At 36.5% G+C, this 15184-nt stretch overlaps 1 protein-coding gene across 1 annotated transcript in view; it reads right to left on the reverse strand.

Moving 5' to 3' along the window:
- The window catches only part of LOC133173462 (nuclear pore complex protein Nup214-like), a 32459-nt gene that overhangs the window by 4294 nt on the left and 12981 nt on the right, over positions 1 to 15184 (reverse strand). The window contains exons 11-25 of the mRNA XM_061308450.1: positions 13858 to 15096; positions 13085 to 13164; positions 12773 to 12922; positions 11780 to 12045; positions 9730 to 9888; positions 8311 to 8483; positions 7922 to 8014; positions 7575 to 7756; positions 6151 to 6214; positions 5782 to 5952; positions 4790 to 4999; positions 4221 to 4346; positions 2210 to 4067; positions 1743 to 1894; positions 1353 to 1493 (exon numbers count right to left, since the gene is read on the reverse strand). Of these exons, the coding sequence (XP_061164434.1) occupies positions 1353 to 1493; positions 1743 to 1894; positions 2210 to 4067; positions 4221 to 4346; positions 4790 to 4999; positions 5782 to 5952; positions 6151 to 6214; positions 7575 to 7756; positions 7922 to 8014; positions 8311 to 8483; positions 9730 to 9888; positions 11780 to 12045; positions 12773 to 12922; positions 13085 to 13164; positions 13858 to 15096 (5064 nt within the window). The remainder of the gene's footprint in view (positions 1 to 1352; positions 1494 to 1742; positions 1895 to 2209; positions 4068 to 4220; positions 4347 to 4789; positions 5000 to 5781; positions 5953 to 6150; positions 6215 to 7574; positions 7757 to 7921; positions 8015 to 8310; positions 8484 to 9729; positions 9889 to 11779; positions 12046 to 12772; positions 12923 to 13084; positions 13165 to 13857; positions 15097 to 15184) is intronic.

Genomic DNA, 15184 nt, shown 5'->3' on the forward strand with positions numbered 1-15184 from the left:
AGAGGACTCGGGTTGTGATGGCCACCATCCTAATTCTGGGAAAGGATATCCTTATCCATTCATCCTATTGCCGAGATTTCGCCATTTCCGAGTTATGGATTGTTCTTGTTATAAAAAATAACTTGCATGGTAAGAAATATAAGACTCGGAAAAATCTTTTAGCTTCTGTGAACAGAACGCTACGGAGCATGTCACGTGACCGCTTGTATCACGTGATTCCAGATGGGCAGAACAGTGGCAGATGTGCATTTAAATTGGAGAGGACTACGTTAAAAAATAATGAACACTGAAACCTAATTTCTTTTCTTTTTTGAAGTAATTCAATTAGTTCGCAAACTTTTTGATCACCCCTCGTAGTTAAATCAAGAAATGAGATGCCTGCTGTAAATTGTTTTCAAATATCAGCTTCTGATGATTCTACCCTGTATAAGTACATATCCAAGTATTTAGGTGCACATACATGTGCAATGTATTAAAAAAGTTATTTGCACATAAGATAACATTTTTCTTTTGTTTTTCACTGTATGGGAAGCCAGGATAATTGTTACGTTGCTTATTACTTTTGCTCTGGATGGATAAATAGTAGGGATGGTAAGCTGTAATTGGTTAACTGGTTACTCGGTCAGAAAATCTGTAATGACTTACTCAGAATAAATAAAAATTATGTGTAAAGTTTAACACAATTTCCCCCAAAATTGATATTCTATTTAAAAATAACCCTCTGAATGTTGATGAGTTGGCATTTCACATAAATTTGGAGGTAGTAAGGTGCCCCCCAAATGAGATTGTGGGGGTACTTTGTCTGTTTGTGAAGTGTTAATTAATGTTAAATCCATGCACCCAGATTTAATGATATTAATTATATCAACACTGATTGCTGACAACAGTTTATAATTTGTATCTAAACTGTTTTTTATTTGCAGTTACTTCTAAAATCAATTATATTATTTCACAAAATTGTAAATTTAGTGATATTAAGACTAAGTTCTGATTTTGGTGACAATGCACAATGAACTTTTATCACGTCTGGTCTGAAATACTGTCAATGTCTCTGATATCTCAGGTATGTTCATGGCTTTCTATTTTTTTGTGTGTGTCTATTGAAATTGAAATGAAATAGTGTTCTGATCAAGCAAATTACAGAATAATAATAAAATCTTTTTCAGTCTTCTGGTGTATATGTGAATAGAGGAAAAGAAATTACTCGTAAAAAATATACATGTAACATGCACATTTTGACAGGATTAACCATTTAATAGGTTGGAACGTCTTGTGGTTAACCAATAGGCAATTCTGCATTCGATTGCCATCCCTAATAAAAAAGTGTTTTAAATCAGAAAGAGTAAACATACCACCAGGGCTTTGTGTTTTAGCTACGCCAAAGCCCGAAGATGCCACATTGGAACCACCTCCACTAAATCCTCCACCTGCAAATGGGCTAGATCCACCCCCACTTCTAAAGGTGCTAGGACCCTGACTACCAAACAGGTTGGCTATAAGTAGAAATAAAGGTAGACCAAAAACACGTGAAAAATTAACATGTAAATAACACTTTCAAAGGACCATAATACTGTGAAAATTGGGTAAGCAAAAATTACAGAAATTCAAAATCATCAACTATGCTTTGAATGGAATTTAACCTACAAAAGTAAACTTCTTCTGTTCCTTTAAAAAAAAAATGAATTACAAAAGCTGTTGCCATTACATAAACCTGCTATAATTATGCACAATCTGATGCTCACTTTGAGGGGTAGCTGAACTTCCAAATGATTGTGCTGATCCAAACACATTAGTTTTGGCCTTGTCCTCTGAGGGTTTACCACCAAGTCCTGAGAACATCCCACCACTTCCTCCACCACCAAACAGACCGCCAGATGACTGACCACTAGGGGCACTAAAATCAAATTTTACATTGAGTCTGACCATATAAATTTTTTTTTTCGGTAACCTAGAACTGCACTTCAATTTTTTGAAACTTTCATATCAAACATTACTGGGGATCTCAAATTGATTTCTGAGGTCCAGTGACTCCAGTCTATATTGTGACTGTGATTCTTATCTGTAATACCCCAAAACCCTCCAAGTTTTTTTTTGGTCATAGCCTTCAGTTCAAAATAATGATGTTTAATTGTATATTTGATGTCTTCTCATCACAAAACCTACATTTGTGAAGAGAGGAGCACATCAGTTACATTTGTAAAAATCTTACCTGCCAAAACCACCACCAAATGGACTTGAAGTGCTTCCTGTAGATTGTCCAAACACTCCTGGATTTGTTTGACCAAATCCTGACACAGAAGTGGTTGTGGCAGTGCCTCCAAATCCCAGACCACCCCCTGAGGTGCCAAATCCCCCACTAGAGGATGTATTTCCAAACCCTGTCCCAGCTGTAGAGGTTCCAAACAGTGGTGCTGGCTGGCCAAAAGCAGAAGAAGAGGTGCCAGTTGGTGTTCCAAATAAATTCTTTGCTGGACTTCCCTGACCAAATGTGGAACCTGTTGCAGGAGAATCTTCAGTGCCGGACAGGAGTCCTCCAAGCATTGAAGGCTTTGGTCCAGTAGAACTCTGACCAAACCCTCCTGACCCACTTTGACCAAATAAGCCAGTACCAGAACTTGAAGTGATAGACGTTGAGGAAACTTGACCAAACAATCCAGTTCCTGTTGTGGATGCCGTTGTAGCTCCTGCTGTTCCAAATAACCCACCTCCAGATGTGGAAATTGTGACTGACTGTCCAAATAAGCCGGAGCCAGAAGTTGAAGTTGATGTGCTTGGTTGTCCAAAGGATCCTGACACAGAGGTAGTTTGTTGTCCAAAAAGCCCACCTCCAGACCCTGAAGTTGTTGTTTGTTGTCCAAAAAGTCCAGCACCAGATCCAGAGGTTGTTGTTTGTTGTCCAAAAAGCCCACCTCCAGACCCTGAAGTTGTTGTTTGTTGTCCAAAAAGTCCAGCTTCAGACCCTTGAGTTGTTGTCTGCTGGCCAAATAATCCTGATCCAGATCCTGAAGTTGTTGTTTTTTGACCAAATAATCCCAATCCAGATCCTGAAGTTGTTGTTTGTTGGCCAAATAATCCTGATCCAGAGGTTGATGTTTGTTGTCCAAACAGTCCTGTTCCAGTAAAGGAAGTAGCTGTAGATGTTTGTTCAAATGCACCACTGCCAGAAGTTAAAGGTCTCCCAAACAACCCAGACTCTGAACTGGAGTAGGATGGTGGGGCTACTGTTGTTTGTCCAAACATTCCAGATGTGGCTGTTGTCTGTTGTCCAAATAATCCTTGACCAGCACTAGAAACTGTAGATGAAGATTGGCCAAACAGTCCTGTTCCAGAAGTTGTTGGCTTTTGTTCAAATAATCCTGATCCTGAATTAGATGATACTGTTGTCACAGCTTCCCCCTTAAATATCCCTCCTGCTGCACTGGTTGAAGCAGGCATTTTTGAATCTTGACCAGTGGGAGTGGCCTCAGAAGTTGTAGCATTTGAAGTAGTTAGTTGCCCAAATACACCACCTGCACTGGTTGCAGATGCTTGAGAAGAATTTGCTTTACCAAATAACCCAGTACCATCAGAAGAAGTTGTACTCTGGCCAAACAACCCAGTTGCAGCAGTTGTTGCTGGTGCTGATTTTTCTGTTTCTTCCTCCTTTGTAGACTTGTCCAAGAGTCCCCCACTGTGAGCAAAGGGCTGTGCAAACAGACTTCCCCCAGTTACCAAATTAGTCAATTCATATGGTTTACCAGCTGTTGGTGTAGCTTTGTCAGAAGCATCTGTAACAGATGCTGTGTTGCCTGTGGGTTGTCCAAATAAACTAGACCCTGTACTCGTGGACTGGCCAAACACCCCTTTAGATGCTGATTTGTCAGTCAATGATTGGCTTGATGGTGATTTTCCAAATCCAAACAGTCCACTCATGGCTGTCTTGCCTGTGGTGGACTCTGCCTCTGCTGTTGCTGACTTTGACTCTGTTTCTGGTTTCTCAGGTCCCTTATTGTCTGTGTTGGTCTGGTCTTTTGTGACATCACTTCTTCCAAAGTCTACTTCTTCTTCATCAGATTCAGTTGAGAGTGCTGTAATTTTATGATGAAACTCAATATCAAGATATCAGGTAATCAATTCTGCTAAACAAAATTATGTACTTGGAGGTAAGTCATGAAAATCTTCTGAGAGATAGAAACATACATTTCATTACACCAAGCAAATCTTTTTTCAGGATCTAGTACCTTTTGCAAGAAGTGGTGAAGAAATGGGTTTTGATTCTTCCATTTTATTTTCCTCAGTCTTGGGCGGCTGGCCAAACAGATTTTTGCCCCCAAATCCAGAGGAAGCATCACCTCCAAACTTGAAAGCTACAAAGTAATAATTTTATCACTCAGTATTTATAAAAATTAACAGAAAACTTCCACAAGTGCATTATATGAGGTGCAACATTCTAAACAGAATGTTCAAAGATGCAAAGTATATGCATTTTTAATTTGCATTTCTGTGGTCTGTTCATTTTTTGTTGAACACAAATTTTCACTGTTTTCATGGATGAGACAAACTACAAATTTATCTGATCAAGCACTACCTATTGATAGAATAGGACGAGGTAGCATTCCACAAAATTACATCAACAAAAGTGTATTGTTTGCCAATATCACAATCCCCACAAAAATTAATGAAACCACAGGTGCTTGTGATAAACTAGACACATACCAAAATCTTTTCATTGTTTTTGACAAGTTACACTTATTTTAATCATTTGAAAATTAAATAGCACATTTAATATTGAATTTTGGCACAACCCTACCTGTTTTGGGGGTTGAGGTGTTTGTTGGAGTTTTGTTATCAGTCTTGAGTCCTTGGAACCCTCCACCAAAGACAGGGGCTGTTTGACTTCCCCCAGAAAAGCTGGTAAACCCTGACAAACCCTGTCCAAAACCATGTGTAGGGAGCAGTGCTGGCTTTGTAGTCTTCACTGAAAAAGCTGTAGGTAGACCAGTGGCAGGCTTCCTCTCAGCTACAAGAAAATTTTAAAAAAGAAGTTTATACCCCTGGTACATCTCTATTTCAGTTTTCAGAACAAGTTACTATCTTAAATGAAGATTTTTTTTTTCCACAAAACCAGTTTATGAACTTTAAATGATTAATTAACTTGGCCCGGTTTCACAATTTAGTTAAGGGACCATATCTCATTGCCACACAATTTATTTGCTAATGAACTAGAAAATCGATACAGTCAGAGATGGCCCAACTAAGGGCTGTCAAAGGAAAGTGACAACTGTACTTTTAGTACAGACAACTGTACTTTTAGTACAGTAATGTTAGGAACGAAATACTGTATAAGTGGAAATTTTAGTGAGACGAAAATTTAGCGATGTATCCTAAAAAATTGATATTTATTTTTAGTGAGAAGTAATTTTAGCAATTTTGAAATGCTAACTAAAGAAGCTATTACAAATAAATTTTTAGCGATATTCGATTTTAGCAATTTCATCACCCTTGCTAATAATGCCAAAATTAAATCCTCGCTAAATTTTCTACTTATACAATATAGCACATAAGGAAGGTACCATGGAATCATTCTGATATATGTGTTAAATTATTATGTAAAGACTGGACATAAATATATAGAAGATATTCAATATGTAGTTGGATAAGGAATTTATTTCACGAGTGGGACAGGATTTTTTTTTATATATTTTTTGTGCAAAGCACAAGTGAATATATAAAAAAAAAAAATCCTTTCTCAAGAGTATCCAAATATTTTTTCCAGAAGCCTGAAAAGTAATTTGAACTGACCTATTTTCCTATTGAGTGGCTCAGAATCGTGTTCACTGTCCGGGTCTTGTTCCTCGTCATAATCGTCCTCCTCCTCATAATCATCGTCATCATCCTCTTCCTCCTCAGTCACATCAGAAGATGTTGTAGGTGTAATGTCCTCAAACTGCGGGTACGAATCTGACGGCTTCACTAAAAATGATTGCCAAAGAAAAAGAATTTAAGTCTATAGTAAAAAATAACCATTGTCAGACTCTGTATATGACCCAAAGAAACATACATTGTACATTTCTTTATGTATTTTACATGTAAATGTATATACTAAACAGCTCAGCATTAGCAAATATGTACAACAATGTTTGAAATACATGTTTGAAACATAAAACTTACAATTTTGGGGAACCTTTGGCTGGAAACTAATCATGGGGGATGAGGTCTTTCCAATGTTGGAAAACTGGAACAATATGGACATTTTCATTAATTATGGACATTTTCATTTTAAAACGACGATGGACCTAATTCATTTCTGTAATAGATTTTTTATTCAAATTTTAATATGAGGTAAAGTGACTTTTGGTGAGTTAAAATCAATGAAAAAATCATATAGTCATCGATATAGATTTTTAATGGGGAGCATTTCGAAAATTGGCGATGGAAATCGATAATTACTAAAAGGAAGTAAATGGAAATTGCCTGCCTGAATTCGGGTATAAGAGTGATCATTGAAAAAAATTCTGCAATAGAATTTTTGTTCATATTAAAGGACAATGTTTACTAGACAATTTACCAGCAAATTATGCCCAAAAATAAATGGGTGATCGGCTTAGATTTTTCAGGGGGGCATGTCAAACGCAGGTGTAGGGCACATTTTGGGGGGAATTTTCAATGAAAATACCTTGGCCAAATAAATGAATTATTTATAAAAGTAACAAATGAATATAAAATCGAAATATTTACAATATTTTTGAATTGAGAGGAAACGATTGAATATCTTTAAAAGAATTAAAAATGTATAATTTTTATCTTTTGTAATAGATAATTAAGTCAATTTGATTCAAAGCATATGCACGGTTTTCTGCGCAGTGGCTCGAAATTTCGAATTAGGTCCGTCGTCCTTAAATGCTAACTGTATTTCAACAGTCTTTTGTGTGGTACAAACATTTGCAAGCATAAAAAATTGTGAAATTTTGTAGCCAAGGAGAAACAACAATAGAAAGGACAAAGTTATGTTAAAAAAAATCAAAATGTGCAAGAAACACATAGTTTGAAAGAAAGAATTGTTTACTCTATTGTGTTTAATGATTTTGAGAACAAATACAATTATCTACATTTGCAAATTTTTTCCATTATATAACACTATTTGATCGATGTGTATTTATACCTGTATAAAACAGGTTTGTCACTTGACCATAAAGGCATTGTTAATTCGTAAATGATTGAGGAAATTTCACAGTAACGTCATAAGTGGTCGATGTGTTCAACATATTCAATCTACACCATTGATGTTTGGAAAAATATCATTGCATGGATTTCACATTATAATATGCAAATATTTGTTATAAATCAGTCACAAATCTAAATATAAGTAATAAGGTATCACTTTAAAACATTCATCGGGATATAAATACGGGTTGGTACATTACCAAATCTACCATATAACCCTTCTGGCTTTATATATCCATGTATATATCCAAATGAATGTTTAAAAATGATACTTCATTTCTATTTCTTAAATAATTTGAAATTTTAAAGAAAACTTATTCAAGTACCAGGTACATGTATGAAACCCAGAATACATGTACTGTGATAATTACCATGAGACCTTGCTGGTAGCTGTTTGGTTTGACCTGTGTGTTGAGCTGATGTTTGATTCCTGTCTCCTTTCCTGGGCTGAGAGGGTGTAAGCCCTGACTGGCAAGCTGGCGGGCTCCATTGTGAGAGGTGGCTCGTAAAATCGTCCTTCCTTGTATTGAAGGCTTCAACTCAGTTCTGACCTCTGAAAAATGACCATCAAATTTTACTAGAAACACCAAACATTTTTATTTTCCTGAAAAAAAATTTACTTTTTAAAATTTCTACAGAAAATGTTTTCTTTTCAAACTTTTTAATTTCACATGTGTTTATGCCTGTATTGAAATGCTGAATTAACAACGTAACAAACCTGCAGGAGGGGGTGCTTTGGTTGGTGAACTTTGCCTGCTAAGGGCCTGACGGATCTTTTCTGTTGAAGCCAGCCTGGACATTGACAAGTTCTCTAAAATCAGCAAAGAAATCAAATGAAGACAATATAAATATTCATACAAAATGCGCTGCTGTGGGCTTTTATCAAAAACTGTGATGCTTAACTTATAGGTAAGGTTGAAGACGAAAGATTTAGACCTGATTAAATAGCCTTCAGCAAGATTTATCTGTTCAAAAACTTGTAAATGGCTTCTTCACTGTATTCAAGAACTGAATGGACAAAATGAGGGCAAGTACATGTATATTGAGTAGATCATAAAAAAATATGACAAAGTAACACACTGTATTCCTGTGAAGAAAGCTACTTACCGGGTCTTGTTGACTTGACCTTTGCAACTGTTTTCCGAGACAGGTACTCTCTAAGTTTAGCCTGCTTGTGAGGAATAAGGGAATAATTTCTGGGTGTATTCTTGTTGTTTCCTGGAGATTTTGGGGGACTTTCCAGTAAGGAATCTGCCAAAGATGACAACTCCGCAGGTCCTCTATGATAAACACAAAGATAATATGCAATCAAACTAGAAATCTGATGAGTCAGCAAGGGCCCCGTCGAGGGGTAGAAATATAAGGGTGCAGATTAGGGGATGAGAATTTTACTTGATTACAAAACTTTAAATATATATAAAGAATAAGCAACAGCAACTGCTAAATATCCAATAACCTGTAAATAGTATCCTTGTATTTAAATAAGGCAGTAAAAAACCTCATATATCTATTATAACTAAATTAAATGTATATTTAAAGAAGAATGAAGCATGTGTTTTATAAAATGCCAGCCTTCAGTGAATGCAAATATCACCCAGGCTTGACCTTAACTTCAAAACAAATATCAGTTGCAGACAAAGGTGTTAATTAATCTCAAAGTGACAGAAAGATAACCCTCTAAAATTTTCTGCAAACCAGCAAGATAATCAATCCCAGGGGATTAATTATGCTGCTCTCTAAATCTTTTCTTCTAAGTTTACAATAAGAACTTTTTCAGCAATGATAGAATGAGGTTATTATCTGAATACCTGTTAAAATAAATAGTATTCTTGAATTTACATAAGGCAGAAAAAAATTTTAAAAAATAAAATCGTAATAAAAAAGATATCTTTATCTACATGTATATCTTGTTTTTAGAATTTAATAAAATGATAACTCATTGTGTATTTTACCAAAATAAAGTATGAACATTATTTAAATCCACATTTCAGAGAATGAAAACATCATTCAAAATTGACCTTAACTTCAAAACAAACTTCATTTGCAGACAGAGGTGTTAATTAATCTCAATGTGGCAGATAAAGATAAATGCTTTGGATCTTCTTCAAGAAGGAAGTTAATTAATCCCAAGAGACTCACTGCAGCCTTTCATAGTTTACAATAGGAACATTCTCAGCAGTTCTCTCTCTTTGCCCATTCACTCTTATACAAAGTTAAGAAATCTACCCCACCACCCCAGCTCCAAACCGGATGACATAGAGACCCAAACTTAGCATCAAAATATGTCTTACTGCCTATTCAACCAACATACCAAATTTGAACTTAATTGGTTGACCCTAAAAAAGTTATTAGAAAAAAAACAGAAAATTTGTGGATGGAAGAATGACAGACAGACAGACAGACGGACAGACAGATGGACAGACAGACAGACAGAGTGATTATTATAGGGCACCCGCAAATCCTTGCGGGGCCCTAATGAACACTTGATTTGTTAGTATATAGTCCACTCTGTTGGTTTCTACAGACCTTGATGAATCTGGATGTTTCCATGTGGAATTCTTGTTGTACAGCTTTAACTGTTTCAGCTGTGATTCCAAGTCACACAACTGATTCTTCTCTCTAATAATCAAATTTCTGTTGCTCTTTATCACCTGGTATATTCCATCAGTTGTGGGCCTTTTAATTCTGAAAAAATATACACACTGTTCAAGTTCATAACAAGAGGTCTGAGGGCCTTAATGGAACCCGAGTATAATACAACCCTGTAAAGGATCTATAGAAGTACATGTATATAATAAAATACAATGATAGATGCCAAAAACGAGATCAACAACATAGTCTAGTATTCAGCAACAACTCAAAACAGATCTAGTTACTTGTCTGTACTTGCCAGTGCTAATACACTCCTCTTTGTCACTATCAACAGACTAAACAATACAGCAGTGCTTGAGCACATAAAACTGTATACACTTAGTAAACCCAGCAAAATCCCTCTTACATTGGCCTCTCTTGGTTTTTGAATAACATTTAATGTACAAATATGAGTTATTTTTGTCTCATTTTTATTTACATATTATATACAAGTCTGCCTACAAATGAAAAACTATTAGTACTTTCTGTATTATAAATTAAAAAAAAATCTTGTGCACTTCTTTTATATAATTGACTTATCAATTATTTTATTGACAGTGATTATAGGTGAGTAACAGATAGGAGTAACTTCTAAAGTAGAGTACAAATTTCTCTACAAGATCAATACAGCCCTGCCTAGCACCAGCACTTCCCCCAATGGTCAAGAATTTCACAAATCTGGTAAAAACACCCTTACTCATTACAACTTTGTACTCTGTATCCTAGTTCCCAGAAGCAGAGAAGACAGTTTTCAAAGAACTAGTGCATTTCACTAACATTTTGTAAGACCAGAGCCCCTGACCAGGGGGAACAGGGACCACGAAATTAAAAAAAATTGTTTCCTTTTACCCATATATGCCAAAATTGGTTGAAATTGGTCTAGCGGTTCCAGAGTAGAAGCTGAAACTGTTTCAAATTTTATAACTAATGGACAACACATGACAAGGGATAAAAACACAGGCCTTTAGATCGCTTTAATCCAACTTACAAAAATTTTTATTTTAAGTTCCAGCTGTAATTATTTCCACTAAAATCATTCCAATAGGTCACTACTTCTGCACTCAATCTAATCTCAATTAATCTGTACATGTATATACTTTACTGAGCATGTATTTTGGCATATATTCCAAATTTAGCACAAAAGACCTTAGCACTCTCACTATTTGTATGTTTTATATTTGAATGAGATATATTTTGGTGATTTTCATGAATTAGAACTACGACACTAGTACATATATTTCTTTGCATTATAATTGAATAAAACCATATTTTGACTGTATTATTGAATTAGCATACAAAGGATATGCTTTACACACCTTTGTTTTTTATTATGCTGTTCTATCAGCTTTACACACCCATATTTCTTATTATGCTGTTCTATCAGCTTTACACATCCTTGTTTCTTATTATGCTATTCGATCAGCTTTATTGGCAACCTCAGACTAGTAACTTTATTACTGCCTCTAGCCCTTGGGCTAGTAGCCAGTATTGGAACTGCATAACCCTGTATTGTGCTATTCTATCAGCTTTACACATTCTATCAGCTTTACACATTCTATCAGCTTTACACATTCTATCAGCTTTACACACCCTTGTTTCTTATTATGCTGTACTATCAGCTTTACATACCCTTGTTTCTTATCATGCTATTCTTTCAACTTTACACACCCTTGTTTCTTATCATGCTGTTCTATCAGCTTTACATACCCTTGTTTCTTTTATGCTCTTCTATCAGCTTTACACACCCTTGTTTTTTATCATTCTATTCTATCAGCCTTACACACCTTTGTTTCTTATTATGCTATTCTATCAGCTTTACACACCCTTGTTTCTTATTATCATATGCTATTCTATCAGCTTTACACACACTTGTTACTTATTATGCTGTTCTATCGGCTTTATACACCCTTATTTCTTATCAAGCTATTCTATCAGCTTTACACACCCTTGTTTCTTTTTCTTCCTGCTTTGATAATCCTGCCATTCTTGATCTAATATGGCATCAACATCCCTCAGGCCCTGGTCAAGCAGCTGTTGTTGCTGCTGTAGATCCCTCATTGTGCTGAGACTCTTGGGGTCTAGAGCCCTGTTCCTCATCATAAGACCGTACTGAGGGTCGGTGTTTAGCTGCTCCCTCATCTTACAGTCCTCCACCATAGCGAAACAATCCAGACATAGGCCCTTCAAGTCCGATATCTCTTTACTCTGTTCCTACAAACAATCAAACTTGATGTATAGTACCCTGTAAAATCAATAGAAACTGCTTAGATTAGCACTTGAAGTGCAGTTCTCTCCCTTAGTCTATCTCAAAAAAACAATTTTGTCATTAAAGCAGGATTGATGAAAGTAAATCAAATAACAAATCATTTGTTTCTTTTCTGAAAAAAAAGTGTGATACAAATCTAGAGTATGTTTTTGCCCACATGGTGAGTACAAATTTTATCAGAACTTTTCTGGATTCCGACTGATTTGCTTCTACTGTAAATGGCATTTCAATTTCGCCATTTCCTAACCTATAAAACATTTTCTAGACCTTGAATTGCATCAACATTATTTCTATGCAAGGTCTCAATGTGTTAAAAGTGGAATTTCATACAAGTCATGTTGAAATCCACAGAAAAATGAGAGACTGTAGATAGCAATCTCAGAGATTTTGATATGAAAAGATTGAGATTTTTATTTTAATAAGTGGACAGAAAATCAAAGGCCCAAAAATATCAATGTGGGCTAGTAAAACTTGTAATGTTGGGGGCCCACATGGCCACTAAGGTTTTAAAGGTTATTTGCAACCCTGAAACAGTAATTAAAAAAACGATAAAACCTTGGTATCAATAGCAGAAAATTGAATAAAGATTCTCTTCACTGTACAACTGAGTTCTGAAGTCTATCTAAAACAAGCAAATTACATTGACTGTATCTATAGAATTTTGCTGGTTACCTTAGTGTTGGCCTTGACCTCTCCACAGAAATTGCTGACCTCTATTGTGCTGTTACGGAGTCTCTGCATGTCTGCCTTACTGCCGATTGTCTCCCTAACCGCTCCAGCTCGTTGTTTAAATTCTCGCAACTCTCTCTCAAAATGAGCAATCTTTATACAAAAAAGCATACATTTTAAAAAACATTACAAAAACTTGCAATATTTTCTCAAATTAAACCCTTATTTTTCAATTAAAGAATTTGTTTGTGAAAGTTTGTAAGTAAAATAATAACCAATAATTCTGCATTCATAAATGAATGAGTTTTAATTTACCTCCTCAGCAATAGATGCACTAAAAGTGTCATTCAAGGAATCAGATGTAGCATTAGAAGTCAACGTTTTCTGACTGGAATCTGAAAAAATACGGGGAATGATGTCTTCAAGTTGAACATACATGTACATGTAGTAACATACTCTAGCAAATCTGTCTCCACTATGTATGTGTACACAGGGACAAACACTGAACCCTTTTAGAGCAAATCTTTCAGTACATCAACTAACCTACTACAGATATATTGTGAGTCACTATTGTACATCAACTAACCTACTACAGATATATTGTGAGTCACTATTGTACATCAACTAACCTACTACAGATATATTGAGTCACTATTGTACATCAACTAACCTACAACAGCTATAGTCTGAGTCACTATTGAATATTAACCTACTACAGCTATAATCTGAGTCACTATTGTACATCAAATGACCAGCTAGATATATTCTGAGTCACTTGTACATCAACTAACCTACTACAGATATATTCTGAGTCACTATTGTACATCAACTAACCTAAAACAGCTATAGTCTGAGTCACTATTGAATATTAACTGACCTACTACAGCTATAATCTGAGTCACTATTGTACATCAAATGACCAGCTAGATATATTCTGAGTCACTTGTACATCAACTAACCTACTACAGATATATTCTGAGTCACTATTGTACATCAACTAACCTACTACAGATATATTCTGAGTCACTATTGAATATTAACTAACCTACTACAGATATATTCTGAGTCACTATTGTACATCAACTGACCTGTTACAGCTATATTCTGAGTCACTAGTCCTGTCACCGGTTTGCTTTCACTGGGTTCCTGTCTCTCAGCTGTGGGAGCAGGGGAGGGCTTTGGAATGCTCATACTTGTTTTTTTCTCTTCAGCGAGTAGACCCTGTAATGAAGCAGTGGGACCCTGGGTTGATGCTATTCCAGCTCCAGGCTTGGCTTGAGACTGCTGGGAAGAAGGTGTATTTGATGCAGATCTCAAATTCCCAAATGATGGCATCACCCCAGCTAAAGTAGATTTTGCTCCAAAAGTAGGAACAGACGACACTGAGGTGGATCCAAAACTTGGCACTGCAGACCCTGATGTACCAGCTATGAGATTTGGTTTAACTGCAGGTGAAGCTGGTGTCACACCTGCCTGAGTCGCTACAGCTGTCAATCCAAACTTGGGCAGAGTTGAAGTGGCAACTGATCCAAAACCTTGTTGTGTTGAGACCGTTGGTGGTGCAGACACACCAAATGTTGGCAAAGTTGATGCAGCAGTTGGTTTGACACCAAAAGCTGCAGCAGAAGAAGCTGAAACACCAAATGTAAAGGTGGAGGGTTTAGATGATGTGGGTGTGCCAAATACAACCTGAGACTGGGTTGCTGGGGTTGGGGTTGCCATCGGCTTGCTGCTGATGGGAGCAGCTGATACAACAGGGGTCTTGTCTGGGCCAGAAGATGAGGTGCTTGAAGAGGAAAAGCTAAAATTAAACCCAGTGTTATTGGCACTTGTGCTCTGTGGAGCAAAAGAAGAACTGATTGCTGTTGTTGTCCCACCAAACTTAGTGGAAACAGGTGCAGACGGTGTAGTGACAGTAGCATTAAAACTGAAGTTGGCAGATGGCTGAGGCTTAAAACTAAACTGAGATGGAGCAGCTGAAGAAGCAGCAAATCCTGTCTTTATAGTGGCTGCTGCTGCAGTTGTTACTGGTGCAGTGAGAGCTGATGCCAGGAAACTTTGTCCCACCTGAGTTGTTGCTGAGGCATTCTGACCAAAGATGGACCCAGCTCCTGCACTAGATGAGGATGTAGATGATGTAAAACTAAACCCCTGAGTAGCTGGAGCTCCAAACAAAGACTTTCCTACAGAACCAGAGGCAGAAAAACCAAAAGCACTGGCCTTAGAATCTGAACTCTGACCCTGGGAGACAGCTGGGCTAGCTACTGTCTGTCCAGACTGAGATTGTGGTCTTGCCTCTATAGGAGCAGTGTCTTTCTGTATGGTTCCTGTCAATAAAATTAAGGAAAACGGTCATGAATTAAACATAAAAACCTGTTGTGAACATTCTCAATGTTTTCAAAGTATACTATGATA

This window comes from Saccostrea echinata, unplaced genomic scaffold (assembly GCF_033153115.1).
Source record: "Saccostrea echinata isolate AGI-Se365-2 ecotype Australia unplaced genomic scaffold, CSIRO_AGI_Sech_v1 ptg000056l, whole genome shotgun sequence".
In the NCBI taxonomy this organism is placed as follows: domain Eukaryota; kingdom Metazoa; phylum Mollusca; class Bivalvia; order Ostreida; family Ostreidae; genus Saccostrea; species Saccostrea echinata.